This window comes from Dama dama, chromosome 14, assembly GCF_033118175.1.
Source record: "Dama dama isolate Ldn47 chromosome 14, ASM3311817v1, whole genome shotgun sequence".
Taxonomy (NCBI): Eukaryota; Metazoa; Chordata; class Mammalia; order Artiodactyla; family Cervidae; genus Dama; species Dama dama.
Window position 1 is genome coordinate 2,245,369 of NC_083694.1, and position 17,589 is coordinate 2,262,957.

The 17,589-nt window shown below is 52.4% G+C and overlaps 1 protein-coding gene across 1 annotated transcript in view; it reads left to right on the forward strand.

Moving 5' to 3' along the window:
• Nucleotides 1–17,589, forward strand: part of NFASC (neurofascin) — a 190,426-nt gene that overhangs the window by 115,025 nt on the left and 57,812 nt on the right. The window contains exons 3-8 of the mRNA XM_061159899.1: nucleotides 4,232–4,409; nucleotides 10,336–10,353; nucleotides 11,009–11,114; nucleotides 13,178–13,374; nucleotides 13,831–13,953; nucleotides 15,947–16,117. Of these exons, the coding sequence (XP_061015882.1) occupies nucleotides 4,322–4,409; nucleotides 10,336–10,353; nucleotides 11,009–11,114; nucleotides 13,178–13,374; nucleotides 13,831–13,953; nucleotides 15,947–16,117 (703 nt within the window). The 5' untranslated portion in view covers nucleotides 4,232–4,321. The remainder of the gene's footprint in view (nucleotides 1–4,231; nucleotides 4,410–10,335; nucleotides 10,354–11,008; nucleotides 11,115–13,177; nucleotides 13,375–13,830; nucleotides 13,954–15,946; nucleotides 16,118–17,589) is intronic.

Sequence of the window (17,589 nt, forward strand, 5' to 3'; positions counted from 1 at the left end):
GCTGGTCTGCTTCTCCCACCTATAACCAGCAATTGTTTATTCATTTATCTATTGATGGACATTTGGGCTGGTTCAACCCCTTGGCTATTGCGAATGATGCTGCTATGAACGTGTGTGTACATGTACTTGTTTGGGGCTTCCCTGGTGGCTCAGTGGTAAAGAATCTGCCTGCAATGCAAGTGCTGCAGGAGATGTGGTATTTGATCCCTAGCTCAGGAAGATCCCCTGGAGGAGGTCATGGCATTCCACTTCAGTATTCTTGCCTGGAGAATCCCATGGACAGAAGACACTGGAGGGCTACAGTCTGTGGGGTCACAAAGAGTCAGACACGACGGAAGCAACTTAGCATGCAGCATGCATATATGTGTTCATGTCCCTGATTTTAATTCTTTAGGGCATATACTTCAGAGCAGAAATATGGGGTCATATGGTAATTTTATGTTTAATTTTTTAGATACTGCCAAACTATACATTTCTTTTTTAAATTGCAACTTTGCTTGGTAATTGTCATATATATGGAGAGACAGGGAAATTTGATAGAAAAATCCTGGGCTACCAGTCATGAGACCTGGGTTCTTTTCTTAGTTTTGCCACAAAGCCGTGTATGAGGTGACATTGAGGACATCACTTCCCCTTTCTAGGCTCTTGTTTTCCTCATCTGAGAAGTAAGGCGATTCCATAAAGCTAAATAATCTTTAAATTATCTTCCTCTTTAAAGATTTTATCGGAAAAGTTGGATTCCAAGGGAAAAGGGTAAGAGAATTGTCAAGTAGCTAAATGAGATTATTTCTCTGTTCTTTTCCTACTGTGTTTTTTAAATTGTGGGTAAAGACACCGCAAATAATTGGCCTCTCTTCCTGCCAATGTGTATCTAGTTAATGAATAGCTTCTGGCTTCCTGTTTATATCAAGACTCCCAGAAAAAGATACCCTTCTCTTTCCCATCACTTCCTACCACTTGGCGGCTCCTGAACAAAACATGGTGGTCGCAGAGCCAAAACTGGAGTCATCCCCACTGTCCTCCTGGAAGGAATGCTGAGCCTCTGCTGGTTCCCTCAGCACTAAGGTTTCAGATGGACAACCTGAGTCTAGTCTTTGGAGGTGAGGAACCACAGAGGGGCAATCGCAGACTCTTTTTGGACAGTGTAAGGGTCATCTTAGAGAAGAGGAAGAAGCAGAGATCTCCTGTGAGGCTTTCAGGCCAAAAAAAAGCTCCCTTGGGAGCTTTTCTACTTCCTTAATTCACTCACAGCTGAATGGTTCCCTGGCCAGAGAGCAGCGCCTGTGTAGGGAGGGAACCTTGTCCCCCGCTGATTGAAAGCCTTCACAGTTCCCAGGTCCAAAGCATGTGCTCTCCTGCGCCGCCTGGTGGTTTCATGGGGAAACACGAGGTCTAAAACATGTGAATCAAGTGGTTTGTTTTATTCAGGCATTCATCTGCTCATTTTGCATCCATCTATCACATGGTTCTGAGCGCCTGCTATGTTTTAGCCATTATGCTATACTCTAGGAATAAACAAGAAGAGGCACCTTCCCGTTCAGTACCTTCCTTTTTATGAGAGTACAGAGGAGTGACTTTTGGAATGAATTCATAGTGACAAGTGCTGTAATAGGGGAGTGGTGTTCAGGAGCACAGACAAGGGGGCACGTGTGTCATACTTGGCACAGCCTAATGAAAGAGGGCAGATGCAGAAAGTGCTCCAGACAGAAGTCAATCTGTGCAGAAGTCAGCACAGTAGAGCTCTATGTGCTATGAGACCTGGTAGACTACCCATGTTGGCTGGAACACAGAACGCAAGGGGAGGGTAAGAAATGGTCGTGCAGTTGAGGCTGCATCACACAGGGCTTCCAGCCAGGTCATGGACTTCAGCTTCAATTTTGGGGCAGCAGTGAGTTAATGAGTTTTGGGGATACCATATCTATATTTGCATTTGCGGTAAGATCATGGCATCCAGTCCCATCACTTCATAGCAAATAGATGGGAAAACAATGGAAACAGTGACAGACTTTATTTTCTTGGGCTCCAAAATCACTGCAGATGGTGACTGCAGCCATGAAATTAAAACACGCTTGCTCCTTGGAAGAAAAGCTATGACAAACTTAGACGGGATATTAAAAAGCAGAGACGTTACTTTGCCAACAAAAGGTCCATCTAGTCAAAGCTATGGTTTTTCCAGTAGTCATGTATGGATGTGAGAGTTGGACTATAAAGAAAGCTGAGCGCTGAAGGATTGATGCTTTTGAACCGTGGTGTTGGAAAAGACTCTTGAGAGCCCCTTGGACTGCAAGGAGATCCAGCCAGCCAGTCCTAAAGGAAATCAGTCCTGAATATTCATTGGAAGGACTGATGCTGAAGCTGAAGCTCTAATACTTTGGCCACCTGATGTGAAGAACTGACTCATTGGAAAAGACCCTGACGCTGGGAAAGATTGGAGGCGGGAGGAGAAGGGGACGACAGAGCATGAAATGGTTGGATGGCATCACCGACTCAATGGACATGGGCTTGAGTAGGCTGGAGTTGGTGGTGGACAGGGAGGCCTGGTGTGCTGCAGTCCACGGGGTCGCAAAGAGTCAGACACAGCTAAACGACTGAACTGAACTGATTTGCTTTGAGAAGTGTTCTGGTTATAGGTGGAGAATGAATCAGGGGAAAGAGCAGAAGTGGGGAGAGACCACTTAGAAAGCTGTTGCAGTAACTGATGTAAACAATGATGGCCAACACCAAGGAAGAAGCAGTGGGAAAGGAGACAGCAGACAAGGAAAGGAGTCCAGAAATACACACGAGGTTAGGAACTGGTATCAGCTTCCGTTGGTTTGCCCACATTCAGGCACAAGGGATCCCCTGCTCCCTCAGTCAGGATACATAGGAGCTTGCAGGAGTGTGCGGGTGATATCAAGGCTTCACATTGCTGCCAAATTGTTTTAAACAGTGTGTCCATTTGCTAGGAGACTACTCATCCAGAAAAGCCAGAGGAATTGTGGGGAAACTGCTTCCATTGTCCTCTGTGATTTGTTTGGCCCCATGATAGAACAGCAAACTGGACCACTTTTTAAGACTCCGTGTTGCAGAGCCTCAGGCAGTTTAAAGGTTGGTGTTTGAGACTCAGCTGTCGGCCACTGTTGCTCTTCTCTCTCAGGACCAGGGGGAGGATTTTTCTCTCCAGGACCATCCCAGGCTCCTTGGACAGGCATTTTTAGCCCTTACCCCTGTCAGCCCTGGAACGATGCCTTGTGCTTGAGGGTGTGAGCATCATGCTGTCATGAATGCTGCTTATTCTCCCAACCCTCTGGAGCCTTCTGTCCTGGGCTGTCATATCCGCACTGCCATTATCCCTAAAGGGACAGCATCGGGGACCACTGCCAAATAGTTAGCTGCACAAAGTATCTGCAGAAATCATTCATTTACAAACTCTCCTGGGCAACCAAGTTTCCACTTATCCAACCACTGCCCCGCACCACTGCCTCCTTCGCTCTCCCCGTCTCCAGGTCAAAGGACAGCGTTGTGATCGTGTCTCTATGCCGCTAACCCGGACACACTCAGCCTCAGGTCCCCTCATCACACGTGGGTCAGAAAGGCTGTGAGATAGGTGTGTTTCCTACAGGCGCAGTGCATGGGGCTTCCCTGGTGGCTCCGACGGTAAAGAATCTGTCTGTAATACAGGAGACCCGAGTTCAGTCCTGGGTTGGGAAGAACTCCTGGAGGAGGGCATGGCAACCCTGGGGATCCCCATGCCTGGGGAATTCCATGGACGGAGGAGCCTGGCGGGCTACAGTCCATGGGGTCGCAGAGAGTCGGACACGACTGAGCGCCTAACAGCGCATGACACCTTCCAGGTGCTGGGCCTGAGAGCCAGTGTCTGTTTTCACGACTATTCTATGTAGAGTTGTCTTTTCTTCTAGAAAACTGGTTCTCAGCTGGGGGTGGTTTGCCCTCCCTCCAGGGGACAGTTGGCGATTCTGGAGACATCTTCAGTTGAGGGCAAGAGTGGGCCTTCCTGGTGTCTCGTGGGCAGAGGCCAGGGGTGCTGCTCAGCACCCTACAATACCCAAGACAGTCCCCACGCAAAGAATTGTCAGGTCCCAAAAGTCGATAGTACAAGGTTAAAAAAAACTCTGTATTAGAATGTAGATCTGTAATCAAGGGGACCCTGAATCCTCAAGGCTCTGTCGGATTGCTAGAGTGGACCAGGAGTTCAGGGAACACTCACTTGGCATCTTATTTTTTTCCGCAGCTGAACTCCGTCCGGGAGGATCAGTTCCAGCGACTGGAGGCAGTGAGACCTCGCGGGCCGGGGCACGGGGCGCGAGGCCTGGTGCTCAGGATGGCCGGGCCACCGCCGCCCTGGGCCTGCACAGCCGTCCTCCTCTGCGCGCTCAGCCTCAGCGGGGCCATCGAGATTCCCATGGACCGTGAGTCTCCTGTCCACTTGGAATCTGCTGACTGGGGGCAGAGGAGTCGGGGGAGCGGGGAGGGGCGGGGAGAGTGAGGACCGTTCAGAGAAGGCAGGGACAGCAGAAGCAGTGGCTTCTGGATTCAGAGCTGGGTTTTCCTCCAGAGGATCAACCCGGGCGAGCTCACGCTTGGGAACCTGGGACCTGGAGTCGCCAGGCCATCTCTCAGGGCCGGGGCTGTGCTGGTCGCTGCCCGGAGCCTGCTGAGAGTCTGGAAGCCCAAGCGTCACTGGGGAAGTCCTTCCCTCCACACCCCTCCCTCATCCCTCTCTGATCTTGACGAACCTATCAGAGCGGAGTTTCCAGGGGCCGAGCACGGTGGACAGCCCTGATTTGCCTTTCTCATAGCCAGGTCCTCTTGGCTGAAGTGCTGAGGACAGATGGCCTGGGGAGAGTTGTGAAGGGGGTGACTTTTGCAAAAGACTGTGGCTAAGTGAGCCATTAAAATAAAGAACCCCATTATAGTGTCACTGGGAGAATCCGGCACGAACTCCTTCTGTTTGTTTTCAACTTTCCCATGGCAAAGTTGAAAAGTGAAATCCATGGCATCTGCTTCCTATGGTGGGACATTATTTGGCCATCAAGATCATAAAGTCAAGATGAAAATGCTGATCTGGCCGCCGTGTCTCCACCAGCCATATCTGGTGTTACATTTGTAAGTGGCCCGTTGACTGGCAGCTGTGATCCTTGGCCCTGTATTGAGATGGTGCCACCTTTGCTACAATTCTGACTCTTCTGCCAGGAATTCCGGGCAGCCCAGAGCTATGATACAGACACACCACCTCTGTCCCCCGTTCCTGCTTCGAGGAATAGATGGGACCTATGTGATGCCAGTGTTGACCTGGACTCTCTCCAGGCAACAGGTGTCTGGGGAGGGGTGGGAGCGTGATACAGCCTCAAAGAAGTCCCCACTGAGCTCTCCAGAGCCAGCCTCTGGGGCCTGGAGCTAGCACAGCTTGGAGAAAAGTTGCAAGTACCTCAGCTTCCTGCTGCCTCCCGCCTACACTTCACCAGTAACAGCTGCCCAAAGGAGGGGGTACTTCTGGGTGTAGAAGGCCAGGAGAAACTGTAATTGGACCCAGAACAAGATGGCCAGGGCCCCTATGGCCCTCCTGATGGCCCCAACCTGTGTACGTGTGTGTGCGCGAGCGCGCATGTGCGTGTGTGTGCATGTGTGTGCGCGCGTGTGTGCATGCGCGCACACCCTTAGGGAGGGAGGGAGAGGGCGGTTGTGAAGGAGACTGTTCCCACGGAGACCGTCTGCACTGCTGGCTCAGGGATGGTTTCTCATTAACGGCCCCAGGCAGACAGTCTAATAAGGAGCGTGGTAAGGCCACGTCCCTGGAGAGCGGGGCTGAGGAGGAAACGGGGTTACGCAGGAAGCGGTGAAGGCTCGTTTCCCTTCTGCCACTTCTTGCTTACTCGTCTGCCTCTCTGATCCACGGGGCGAGTGGGCGAGGGGTTCCTGCAGGGTGAACCTGTGACCCAAGGGCTTTGACGTCTGTCTTAGGAATCTGGATCCTAAAGCTCAGGGGCCCTGGGCAGGACCCCACAGCTAGTCTCTGCAGAGCACCAGCCGTGGGGCAGAGCTGCCAGGCCCCCGAGGAGGGCCTGGAGGACGTCTTCCTGAGTGTTCACTGGGACCCTTGGCCCCCCAGTCTGGACCACGTGCCACACCCCGCCTCTGTTAGCCTGCCCCCTTTAGCTCATCTTGGGTCTCCCTGGAATAGCAGCTGCCTCGTGCCCGACAGAGCTCAGAGCTCTCCAGGCACATCTCCGGTGACTCACAGCCCATCCATGAAGTCAGTGTCATCCTTGGCCGACTCTGAGAGGCAGAGAAATGAAGCTGTTTTCTCCAGCTCACCCAGGCAGGGCCAGGACGTGACCACGGTGTCTTTCTTAACGAGGAAGGCCTTCTGCAGAGCCACTCCCATTGCCCCCGGCCGTGTCAACAGGAAGCTCCCGCTGCCGCCTGCGCCTGCCACGTACATCCTGCGCCTCCCTGGTTGCTGCAGGCACAGTGGCCGTGGCCACCTCCAGCCTGAGTCTGCGAAAGACGAGAGTGAGGCAGGCCCCTCAGAGGGCACCCAGGTGCCCTGGGAAGAGGCGCTCATCAGTCAGGGTTTACCCTGCCCCCGGGCCCAGCAGGGTAGATGCCTCCCAGACGATCTGAGCCGGTCCTTCCATCTCACCCAGTGGAAGGGGCTGGGGAAAGGTCAGGCTTTCCCAGCCCCAGCTTTATTGAGATATTACTGACATAAAAATGTTTATTTACGATGCAGAACTCAGAAAAAAAGTTACCTTTGTGGGTGTGTGCTGGTAACTTCTAAGATCTCCTGTACCAGCTTGTAAGTATCTAAGAAAAGTGAAGTTGCTCAGTTGCGTCCGACTCTTTGCAACACCATGGACTGTAGCCTATCACACTCCTCCTTCCATGGGATTCTCCAGGCAAGAGTACTGGAGTGGGTTGCCATTTCCTTCTCCAGGGGATCTTCCCAACTCAGGGATCGAACTGGGGTCTCCCGCATTCCAGGCAGACGCTTTACCCTCTGAGCCACCAGGGAAGCCCCATACAGCACAGTTATCAGTGGTCGCTATGCTATACACAAGATCCCCAGAATTCACCCATCTCGTACTTGGAAGTTGTACCCCTCGACCAGCGTCTCCCTGCTTCCCCCACCCCCAGCCCCTGGCAGCTGCCATCCTACTCTGTTCCTTTGATTTGGATTTTTTTTAGATTCTACATGTAAGTGAGAACACACAGTATCTGTCCCTCTCTGTCTAATTTCTCTTAGCATTGACCTCAGGGTCCATCCGTGTTGTTGCAAAAGGCAGGAAAGGTACCCACACCCCCGTGTTCACGCAGCTTTGCTCACTGTAGGCAGCGGGAACACCCTCAGCTTTCTCTGTATGTTGGCTGGGGGTGTGGAGGGGCTCAAGCCACAGGCTGCTGGGAGTGTCCTCTGCTCACTTCCCCTTTGGGGGGCATCATCTGGGCCTCGGGGAGCTTGGGCGCAGCAGGTGTCCTAGAGCAGAGCCCAGGCCGCAGCACAATCCCTCACTGAACATGCGGCCTCCCGCTCCCGCTGTTCTGCCAACAGAGTCACATGCACACCCCCCCACCCAAGCAGAACAGCGTGACCTTTGGAAAAAGCAAAGGGTTGCTTTTGCCCCATCCATCAGAGTGATTTTGCCAGAAAAGTGAGTCTGCTGGCAGCTTGCCCCTCCATCTCCCTCCCTGCATCAAGGAACTTGGCATTTTTCCCCTAGGGACCCACGGAGGAGGGCAGCGGGGTAGGAGCGACGCTCCCTCCTCACTGTCGTGCCAGGGCGTGAGGCTGCGGTGGCCTCGACAGTGCGCATGCACACTCACTCCATCCTCCATGGGGCAGGGGTGCCAGGGACTGTCAGAGCCACGGAAAGGAAAGGGGTTCATGAATACAGAAACCCTGCAGACTGAGCGGGCGTCTGTCTTGCTCCCTGCAGAGCCCATGGGAGGACTTTTCCTCCCGCTTGGAAGTGAAAGAGCATCGCCACCCAGCAGGTCCCATAGGAGAGAGGGGCGGGGTGTGCACAGGCCTAGGTGGTGACGGGCACCCTGTCCCTGGGCAGGCTGTCCTTGCTGTCTTCCCGCTGTGGCGGCATGTCCTCTGGCTGACCGTGTCCCTGTGATAAATCCCTTGGCCGCACGTGGCGGCTGCAGGTGTCATTACCTCTTTAGGCAAGTAGCTTCTTAAGAGGCCCCCAGCCAGATGTCAGCATGGGGCTGGGGGCAGGATGCAGAGAGCCTCCACTCCCCCACACTCTGTCCAGAATGTCAAGGGGAGCAGAATGCCAGGACCCCCACTGGCTGGCTCACCTCTCCAGCCGAGAATGGACATGAGAAAGGAGCTCTTGACCAGCAGTGGGAGAGTTGATTCTCCTTGCTGTAATACATTGCCCCAGACTTCCTGTGGGACCTTCACTGAGTCGACTTCCCTTTCAAGAACCGGACACTCCCTCAGCAACATCTCAGGCTGTCTCCATTGAACTGGCCTATGTGTAAAAGAGACTTGAAACCCACATGGGCAAAGCAGACCCTGTGTTAGGCTTCCCATCTGGGGTGAGGCAGCACCCTCAACTGGATTTGAGAACCCAAAAGACGTCAGATGTGTCCTGAGATGGAGTAACCAGGGGCCCGGGCTGATAGCCAGGGGAGTGGGTCAGGGGTCAGCCCTGCTGTTTCTGACCATGGCCCCTCCCCCTCCCTCCCTGCCCAGCGCCCCTGGCTTTCCATAGTTACCTTTCTTGGGTCCTAGCAGGAGAATCATAGATGGTTGAAGATGCTGCAGTGGTGAGCTCTCTAGAGCCTGTGTTCAGAAACCAAGATTTCTGCTGTTCCCCTCGGCTTGTCTTTCCTTTTCTGTTTCTTGCCAAGGTCGCCCCAGGCACATGTTAAAGCAGATAAAATTTCTCTTTAATCCGTGGACAGGCCACACACCGCCAGCCCACTGAAAGAATGCCTTTGGACCTTTTCATGAGCTTTGTTGTCCAGATTTTCACTTCCTGACAGTGTGTAGCAGGCCCTCGTCCCTGCTCCCCCCACCTCCCCTCTCCGTCTTCCCTCCCCTGTGGCTCCTCCTGTGTCTTTGGTCCTGTCTTAACTTTGCCCTCTCCAGGCCGCCCCCCTCAGAGCTTCTAATCTCCTCTTGCACATCTCACTGATCAAGTCAGAAAGTTTTGAGGTCATCGTGGCTCAGCCTTCCCCCAGGGAGGACTCACTTGGAAAAGATCAGCTCACCACACCAGCAGTGGCTGACCTCTCCACCGGCCTGAAATAAGAGTGGCCTACAGTAATGTAATCGTGTAATATATATAGTGATGTAACTGTGAGGAAAAGACATCTTAAAAAGTTACAGCGACATGTGTTCCCTACTCTGCAGAGAAATTTTCACCAAACCCTTCTCCCCACAAAGAATAAACCCTCTGAAACCTTGCTGTTCACAGTGTGGCCTGCAAACCACAGGCACGAGAGTCACCTGGCTGCTTGTCAGAAACGCAGACGCTCTGACCCACCCAGACCTACTTAGTCAGAGCCCAAGTTTTTACCTGACAATCCCCACAGGGGATTCTCATGCTGATTAAAGTGTGAAAGGCCCACACCCCAACACTCCTGTGCATGAACACAGGCACGTCCATGCCACCTTTACCCTCCTTGTAAAAAGCACAGAAAGGAGTGGTGGGTTCTGCTTTATCTCCACAGTTGTTCAGAAGCAGGATTTCCATAGAACAGTGTACTTCTGCCATGAGCAGACGACAATAATTCATCCTTCCCTCGAGTTTTCCAAAGGATGGCAGAGGAGGAGACAGTGGGAAGATGCTTTCAGGTGTGAAGAAGAAGGTGCAGAGGGAGCAATGAGGCTGTGGACCTGACTGGCCCTTGGGCTTCACCCCGCAGCGTGGTTCAGCTCCATCCCTTCCACGGGCCTCCAGCCCCACCCTCTCACCCTTGGCTAAGGAGCTTGCTTTCCTCTCAGGCATCAGGCGATGACGAGTGGCATCCTCAGACCCCAGCCTCTTTTGAGCAGCATTGCCAGTTCTGACATGCAGATTTCCCTGGAAATCATTTGGTCAGCAGCTGGTCATTTGCTCAGCTGTGCAGTCTGGTCCCCTGGGGGAGGCGTCGCCTTCTCCATGAAGCGTCGCTGGGTCTGTCCCCACCCCGGCTTGGCTCTCCCACAGAGCTCTGAAGCTGGAGGAGAGCCGACACTGGCCTCCCCAGCCCTCCTCCCCCTCCCCCTGCAGGCCGGGGCCTGAGGCCACCTGGGTGACAGTCATGGCCGATAACTGATAACTGTTGTCTTCTTTTCTCCCCTCACAATGCTAACCCATCGGGAACTAACAGCAAGCATTCAGAATGAGCGTAAGTCCCCGGGGTGCCTGTCTGTGCTTGTGCCTCTGGGAGGTGGCGGGCAGTAAGAAGGGATGGGAGAAGGCCAAGAGGTAGTACTAGCGGCTTCTGGAAGGACCGCTGCCCCCCTGTCCTCCGGTGGCTGGCATGGCAGTGTCGTGGAGGACTTCAGAGCTTGGGGCTGGAGCTGGCTCTTTGGCTGCAGACAAGCCCCTGGGAAGGCCTCTGGGGACTAAAGCGGCTTTCAGCTCTAGCCTCACCACAGTTTGGCCAACTATTGATCCTACAGGGCTCAGAACCATCATGGCAACTAGGTTCTGGAAATCGAGCTGCTTTGGGTTCCTTTATTCATTCAATGAACATTCATCAAGAACTGTTTGTACACTAGACATTGTACTAAGCAGTAGAAGATAAGAATGAGTAAACCAAAAGCCTGGCCTTCAGTTTCTCATAAAGATGAGAACGTAAAGGGGTTCTTCTTATACTTAGTCCTTGACACACCATGCCCTTTCTTGCAGCCCTGTTTAAACAGTTGGGTCTCTAGAATGGGGCACTGCTCACCGCTGCTGGCCTGCTTGTCTGGGTGACTCCTGAAGCTCTTAATTTCAGCCGTTCCCCAAGGGCAGGTCCCCACAGCCCTGACTGCTCACTGTGTGTGCTCTTGCAGTGTCCCAGCCCCCGACCATCACCAAGCAGTCAGTGAAGGACCACATTGTGGATCCCCGTGACAACATCTTGATTGAGTGTGAAGCCAAGGGGAACCCTGCCCCCAGGTGAGTGCACAGCAGGTAAATCCAAGCTGGGTGGAGGGAACAGGACCTGCAAAAAGGGCATTGAAACTGCCCCCTTCCCCCTGAGCCTGATGATAGTTTGAAGCAGCTGAGAAATCCATTCATAAAATGTCCACTAAGCACCTACTAGATAGAAGGTACAGTTTGGATAACTAGGAAATGTAGTTGATGAGGAATCTGGGGGCCAGAAAACTTAACTGGCTTCAGTTCATACCAAAAAGCCAGGACTCGATATGAAGTTTTCTGACTTTGAATATAACATTCTTCCCACTGCTTATGTTTCCAGCATCCACCTGATGCTTAGCTTACAGGAAATTCCTCTTTTCGCTAATTTGAATCTTCCATCCTGAGTTCGTCTCTGCTTATGTATGTGCATATCAAGATTTAATGATGGGCTTCCCTGGAAATGGCAACCCACTCCAGTATTCTTGCCTGGAAAATCCCATGGACGGAGAAGCCTGGTAGACTACAGTCCATGGGGTCGCAAAGAGTCTGACACGACTGAGCGACTACACTTTCACTTTCCCTGGTAGCTCAGAGGGTAAAACATCTACCTGCAATGCAGGAGACCCAGGTTCGATCCCTGGGTCAGGAAGATCCCCTGGAGAAGGAAATGGCAGCCCACTCCAGTATTCTTGCCTGGAGAATTTCATGGACAGAGGAGCCTGCTGAGCTACAATCCATGGGGTCGCAAAGAGTCAGCACGACTGAACTAACACACACAAGATCATATGAGATATCAGCAGACATGAATTGCAAGCCTCCTATGACAGGCTCTGTTAAATGTTGTTCCTCACACTGTTCCCCCACCTCACTGCCCTTCAAGGAAGGACCCGTGTCCTTGTGGAGAGGAAGTGAAATGGAGGCACAGAGATGTCAAATTACTTAACCCCAGGCCTCTGACACCCCAGACCAGGGATAACTTCTACCAAGTGATAAGCACTGGGGATGGGAACGCCCACCCTCTTCAAAGCAGCGGCCACAGGCTGGAGCTTCCAGCAGCCTCATGGCGGACTTGTACCCAGACGTGACAGGGCCTCATGTAGTGTGTGTCTGTCAGCAGGAGACGTGAGGTGGGCAGGGCCACAAGGGGTTGGCACCCTGCTTCTGCCTCCCTCCGTGGGTGTGCCCGAGACGGCTGGCCTAGAGCTGCGATCCCAGAAGCAAGCAGGGCCTCTTTCCCATGAAGAAGCAGGAGTCTCCGGCAGGGTATCTTGACCTCGCTTCTCAGGGTTGGTCTTTCTCCCACATTCCTTTGCAGGGCAGTGACTGGGATTCCAAGAAGCTGCTGTTGTCCCTGCTTCTTTTGGGCTGTGTCCTGGGGCAGACACATGTCCGCCCCCCCACAGAAACAGAGGATGTTCTAGTCTCTTCATGCTAGGGCTCAGTTTTATTAAGGCTACTTTGTACTTTAAAACTGCTCCTCTGGGGTTGTAATGTGCAGCCGCCATTTTATAATCTACATCCGCTGAGCGACCGCACAGCCGCCATTTACAATCTACATCCGCTGAGCAGCGCACAGATAACCGGGGGCCGTTTCACTTTGATTTAGAGTGGGTTATCAAACAACGACACAGGCGGAGCAGGGCCGGCTCCCTGATGTGTTGGGGCCGTTGGAAAAGGAATTTGGTTTTGGGTTCCTAGTTGGAGGTTGAGAATGCTTAGCGGTGGGAATAGCCGCTGACTCTGGATTTTAAAAAACCAGAATTGCTGCCTACTCTTCCAAAGAGCACAGTCCCCCACAGCCGCTTGGTATCTCTCACTGGCAGTCATGACTCCCAGCCTCGGTTGGGTGGCACAGCTACTTTCAGGGACCTCCTCAGAGACTCACCTGGGTGGGACCCAGGACCCAGCATTTTATCAGGTGTCTGAGAAGGTCCTGCTGCGCAGCCAGGCTGGGACCCACTGGTCTGGAGGAATGGTTACGGCCCGAGTCCCAGTCTAGGGCCCTGAGATTATGGCCTAGAGCTGGGAGCCCAGAGCCCTCCCTGCTACTCTTGGTTGTCCCTGACCCTATACTCCCCCCGACCCCGCATCGTCCGCAGCTTCCACTGGACGCGCAACAGCAAGTTCTTCAACATCGCCAAGGACCCCCGGGTGTCGATGAGGAGGCGGTCTGGGACCCTGGTGATCGACTTCCGCAGTGGCGGGCGGCCCGAGGAGTATGAGGGGGAATACCAATGCTTTGCCCGCAACAAATTCGGCACGGCCCTGTCCAATCGGATTCGCCTGCAGGTGTCCAGTGAGTGCATGGGCCAGGCCCAGGATGCCCCGCTGCTGGGTCGGTGGAGGGCAGGGTGTGGAGGGTCATTCCAGAAGGGCCGCCCACCCTTGGCCTGCAGCTACCTGGGGGGATCTGCCTGCCTGGCCTCTGGGCAGGGGTGCGCCTCCCCCAACTCAAAAAGGTTCCTTGGAAAGGAAGTTTCCAAACCATTGTGGAACAACCTCACTGACCCCTCCCGGCACGGGTCAGGGAAGAAGAGCCTTGAAAGATGTGTGTTCATTCAGTCTGAGGAAAGGCCTCTCCTGCCTCTCCAGGCCACCCCTCACTTGGACACACAGACCCTGTCCCTCCCTCGGGCCTTCTTTGTTCTCCCATTTCCTCTTCTCTTTGCCCTCCTTGCTGCCACCTTCTAACCCTGCTCCGTGCCCCAGCCCAGCCATCACCCTCATAGAATGCTCCCTTGTTTCTCCCCAGAATCCCCCCTGTGGCCCAAGGAAAACCTAGACCCCGTCGTGGTTCAAGAAGGTGCCCCCTTGACACTCCAGTGCAACCCCCCACCTGGGCTTCCGTCCCCAGTCATCTTCTGGATGAGCAGCTGTAAGTCTCCGGGGCCTGGTGTTTTATTTCTATTTTAATCTTAGGGAGTGTTAAATGGGAAGGGGTCTTCCCAAGGCTAGACAACCTTGACTTGTGAGAACAGATATAAAGTGGCCATGTGACTGAGAACACAGGATTTGCAGAGAAAGGTTGCTGGGGCTCACCGTTGAGCCTGGCTACTCTTAGCTGTGTGATCTCAAGCAACTTGTTTAACATCTCTGGGCCGGAGTTTCCTCTTTTAAAACACTAGGGCTGATAAGTGTATTTATCTAATAGAATTATTGTGAGGATTCAATGACAATATATCCAAAGTGCTTATAATAGGACCAGACATACAGTAAGTGTTCAGTAATATTTGTGATGATGAATAAGAGCAAGACAAAAAGAAATGGGTCAGGGCACAAACTGGTTTTCAGTTGGCCAGTTGAAGGCAGGTTGAAACCAAGCCTCTTTGGTTTGGTTCACCTGGATCTGCTCTGATTCAGTCTTCTCGTAGGACAGAAGAGGGATTTGGGAATGAAACTTCAGATAAAGGAGTGATGGGGAGACAGGGTGTTTGGAGCAGGGAGGACAGAGTACCTCATTCAGAGCTTGTCCTGACTCAGTTTTGGACAGAGGCTCTCTGAACTGCCCGCTGTTTCTTCCTGTGTTTTCAATCAGAATAAAGGGCGGGGGATTATGAAGATGGATAGAAGACTGCTCTCTCTGAGCATCTCCCTGGCTTCCTTCCTCCCTCCCGCCCTGAATGGATGACTTTGTGCTCAGTCGTCCCCCGCCTTGCCTCATCACAGTGCAGATGTGTGGGGAAGGCAGCTGGCCACAGGCCGGAGGGTTAGTTTGTGAGCCCCTCTCAACCCCACACTGCACCAGGTTGTGTTCATGCTAGTTCCTGAGCATATCTCATGACCCTGCTCTTCCTTTCTCTCTGCCACCTCCCTAGCATGAGCCATCCTCAGCTTTTCCTTGGGTTACAATAATCATCCGTACCTGGCCTCCCTGGTCTTTCTAAAAATGATCCTTTCATTTGTATGCCCTCCCCACCCCCACTCCCCGGTTCAAGCTGTGGGTGCTTACCTTTAGCACACACTGTTCCTGCTGCTTAGAAGCCTCTTAGCTCCTTCCTCTTCTGCCCGGTAAATGTCATGCAACCTTCAAGCCTCAGCTCAAATCCCAGGATGGATTGGGTACTCCTTCTCTCAGCTTATCCCCTTCTATTACATGGTAAAATTAATTGATTAAATAGAACTACTTTTCAAGAGAAAGAAAAAGAAATGGTGACTTGAGAAGCAGTCGTCAGGGAAAAGAAGGAGATACCTGTGAGTAAGTTGTCAGCCTTATGTTTTTACAAACCTTACACCTAGAAACCTGGTCATTTGTGTTTACAGATACAGTGCTTGAAAAAAAATGTAGACAATGTGGTCAGCATTCTCAGCCACTCCTATGATGTTATTAATCCTTAAAAAAAAAAAGCACACATTTTCATATTTTAACATCTCTAAAATTGGAAAGTGTCCAAAAATTGATGATATGCATCATTGATTGGTGTATATCTTACAGTCAGTGGTGCTTTTTTCCTTCTTGGGGATGAGTGGAGGTTTAAAGCATAAAACAGGTGAACATGCCTCCCGGTTTGGGGAACATCTGAAGGATTGTGTTTCCTCCCTCTGGCCTGGGAGCCAGTTAGCTCTTCTGTGGCATGAATAGGAAATGAAAGGTATGGTCACAGAGCATGAACATGGTTGGCAGACAGGTCTGAATTGAAATCCCACTCCCCTTCACTGCTTTTGCAACCCAACTCTTGTTAAATCCTCTGCTTTCTTATCTCTAAAATGGGAATAATTCCTGCCTCAGGGTTGATAGTATTAAATCAAATACTGTGGAGCTCCTGGCCCCGAACTGGCCCTTGGTAGGTGTTGAATCACCAGAACTATGATGATTTTTATTACTGTTATCATTACTGCTAACTCCCCCCTGTACCCCTGCTTCCTTATAGCCATGGAGCCCATCACCCAAGACAAACGTGTCTCCCAGGGCCATAATGGAGACCTGTATTTCTCTAATGTGATGCTGCAGGACATGCAGACAGACTACAGCTGCAATGCCCGCTTCCACTTCACCCACACCATCCAGCAGAAGAACCCATTCAACCTCAAAGTCCTGACCAGTAAGTGTGTGGGCCCCTGCCCGGGGCTGGGGGCCAGGGGCTGAGGACAGCAGCCCACTGAGCCCAGACAGCCCTGGGCGCCTGGATCTTGGAAGCGCCGTGTCCCCACAGCTGACCTAGAAATCTTTCCTGCTCACTCTGCCTGAGTGACTCTAGCTGCTCTTTAGCCATATCTCTCAGTTTTGGAGCCTAGAGTTAAATTCGGTCCTGCTCCAAATTAGTGCTTCTCAAACTCTGGTGGAGTCAGAATCACCTGGCAAGCTTGGCACCCTCACCTACACCCAGTCCCTCGCCTGCCCGACAGTCCTGGGCCTCTCTGGTCTGCATTAGCTCTCCAGGTGTCCTGGGAACACACCAGAATTTGAGAAGCACTGCTGTAAGTGGTCATTCAGCATCTCTCTCATGCAGTCAGCTTGACTATTTCTCGTCATTGTTTGGTTATCTTTATTTCTAAAATAAAGCAATAGCATGGAATATCTAAATTAGTGATCCAACAAAACAAAAGATGTTTGATTCTGTAATATTAATAAGTATATGCTGGACCATATGGAATCACTGTGTTTGCAAGTTGCAGGTTTATCTTTTAGTTTTATTTGTTTTCATTTTTGTTCCCTGATTGTTTAGCTGGTACCAGAATGAATCAGCATTTCCTGACCCACTTTAGCATTGATGACCCTTCACCAGGAGAGAGAGAAGCTCTCAGTCTAAAGAGTCACTTTTTGCCAGGGACCAGCCAGCCTGGAGCTTTGGCTACAAAGTCCTCAGCCTGCTCAGGACATTGGAAGTGGCTGTGTTGGTTTATACTATGGTTTTGTCACTGACCTTTGGTATAAAAGCCCCCAAAAATGTTCATTTGTCTCAGGCAGTTGGAAATGTTGCTTTCAGTACCGTGGACAGAGGCCATTGTGGAGGCAGTCAGGCAGAGGGCCCCATGGGGGGCTGGCTGTTTCCACAGGTTAAAGGAAAGGGGCTGAGCCCCGGCTTCCCAGAGTGGACCCGTGGGTGACTGATGCTGCCTCCGGGGTGGGCGTGGGAGGCAGAGGAAAGGCCGGAGTGCTCACCCCTCTCTTAGGACACGTGGGCCCTTCTCGCCTCACTGGCCACCCCCCCCAGCCGTCCCACGGGTGGAGATGGGCCTCCGAAGCAGCTTCCCTCCTGTGTGCCTTCCCCTGTTGTGGGTCTTTCTTTCTTCCCTTCTCTTCACGGTCCTCCCTTTTTTTTTTCCTTCTTGTCTGTTTCACCTCCCCTTTCCTCTTTTCCCCGCTCGTCTCTCTCTGCAGCCCCTTTCCTCCTCCCCTAATCTTCCCCTCTGACCTCTGCGGCTCCCCACGCCCTGCTCAGAGCTGCCTGGGCTCTGATAGCCAACAGGACGGCCAGCAACCAGGGACAAGCCTTGCTTGTTCCTCACAGGGTTGCCCAGCTTCAGTCCACTTGCTGCCTCTTCCCTGGTGTTTCTTTTTTTTTTTCCCCTG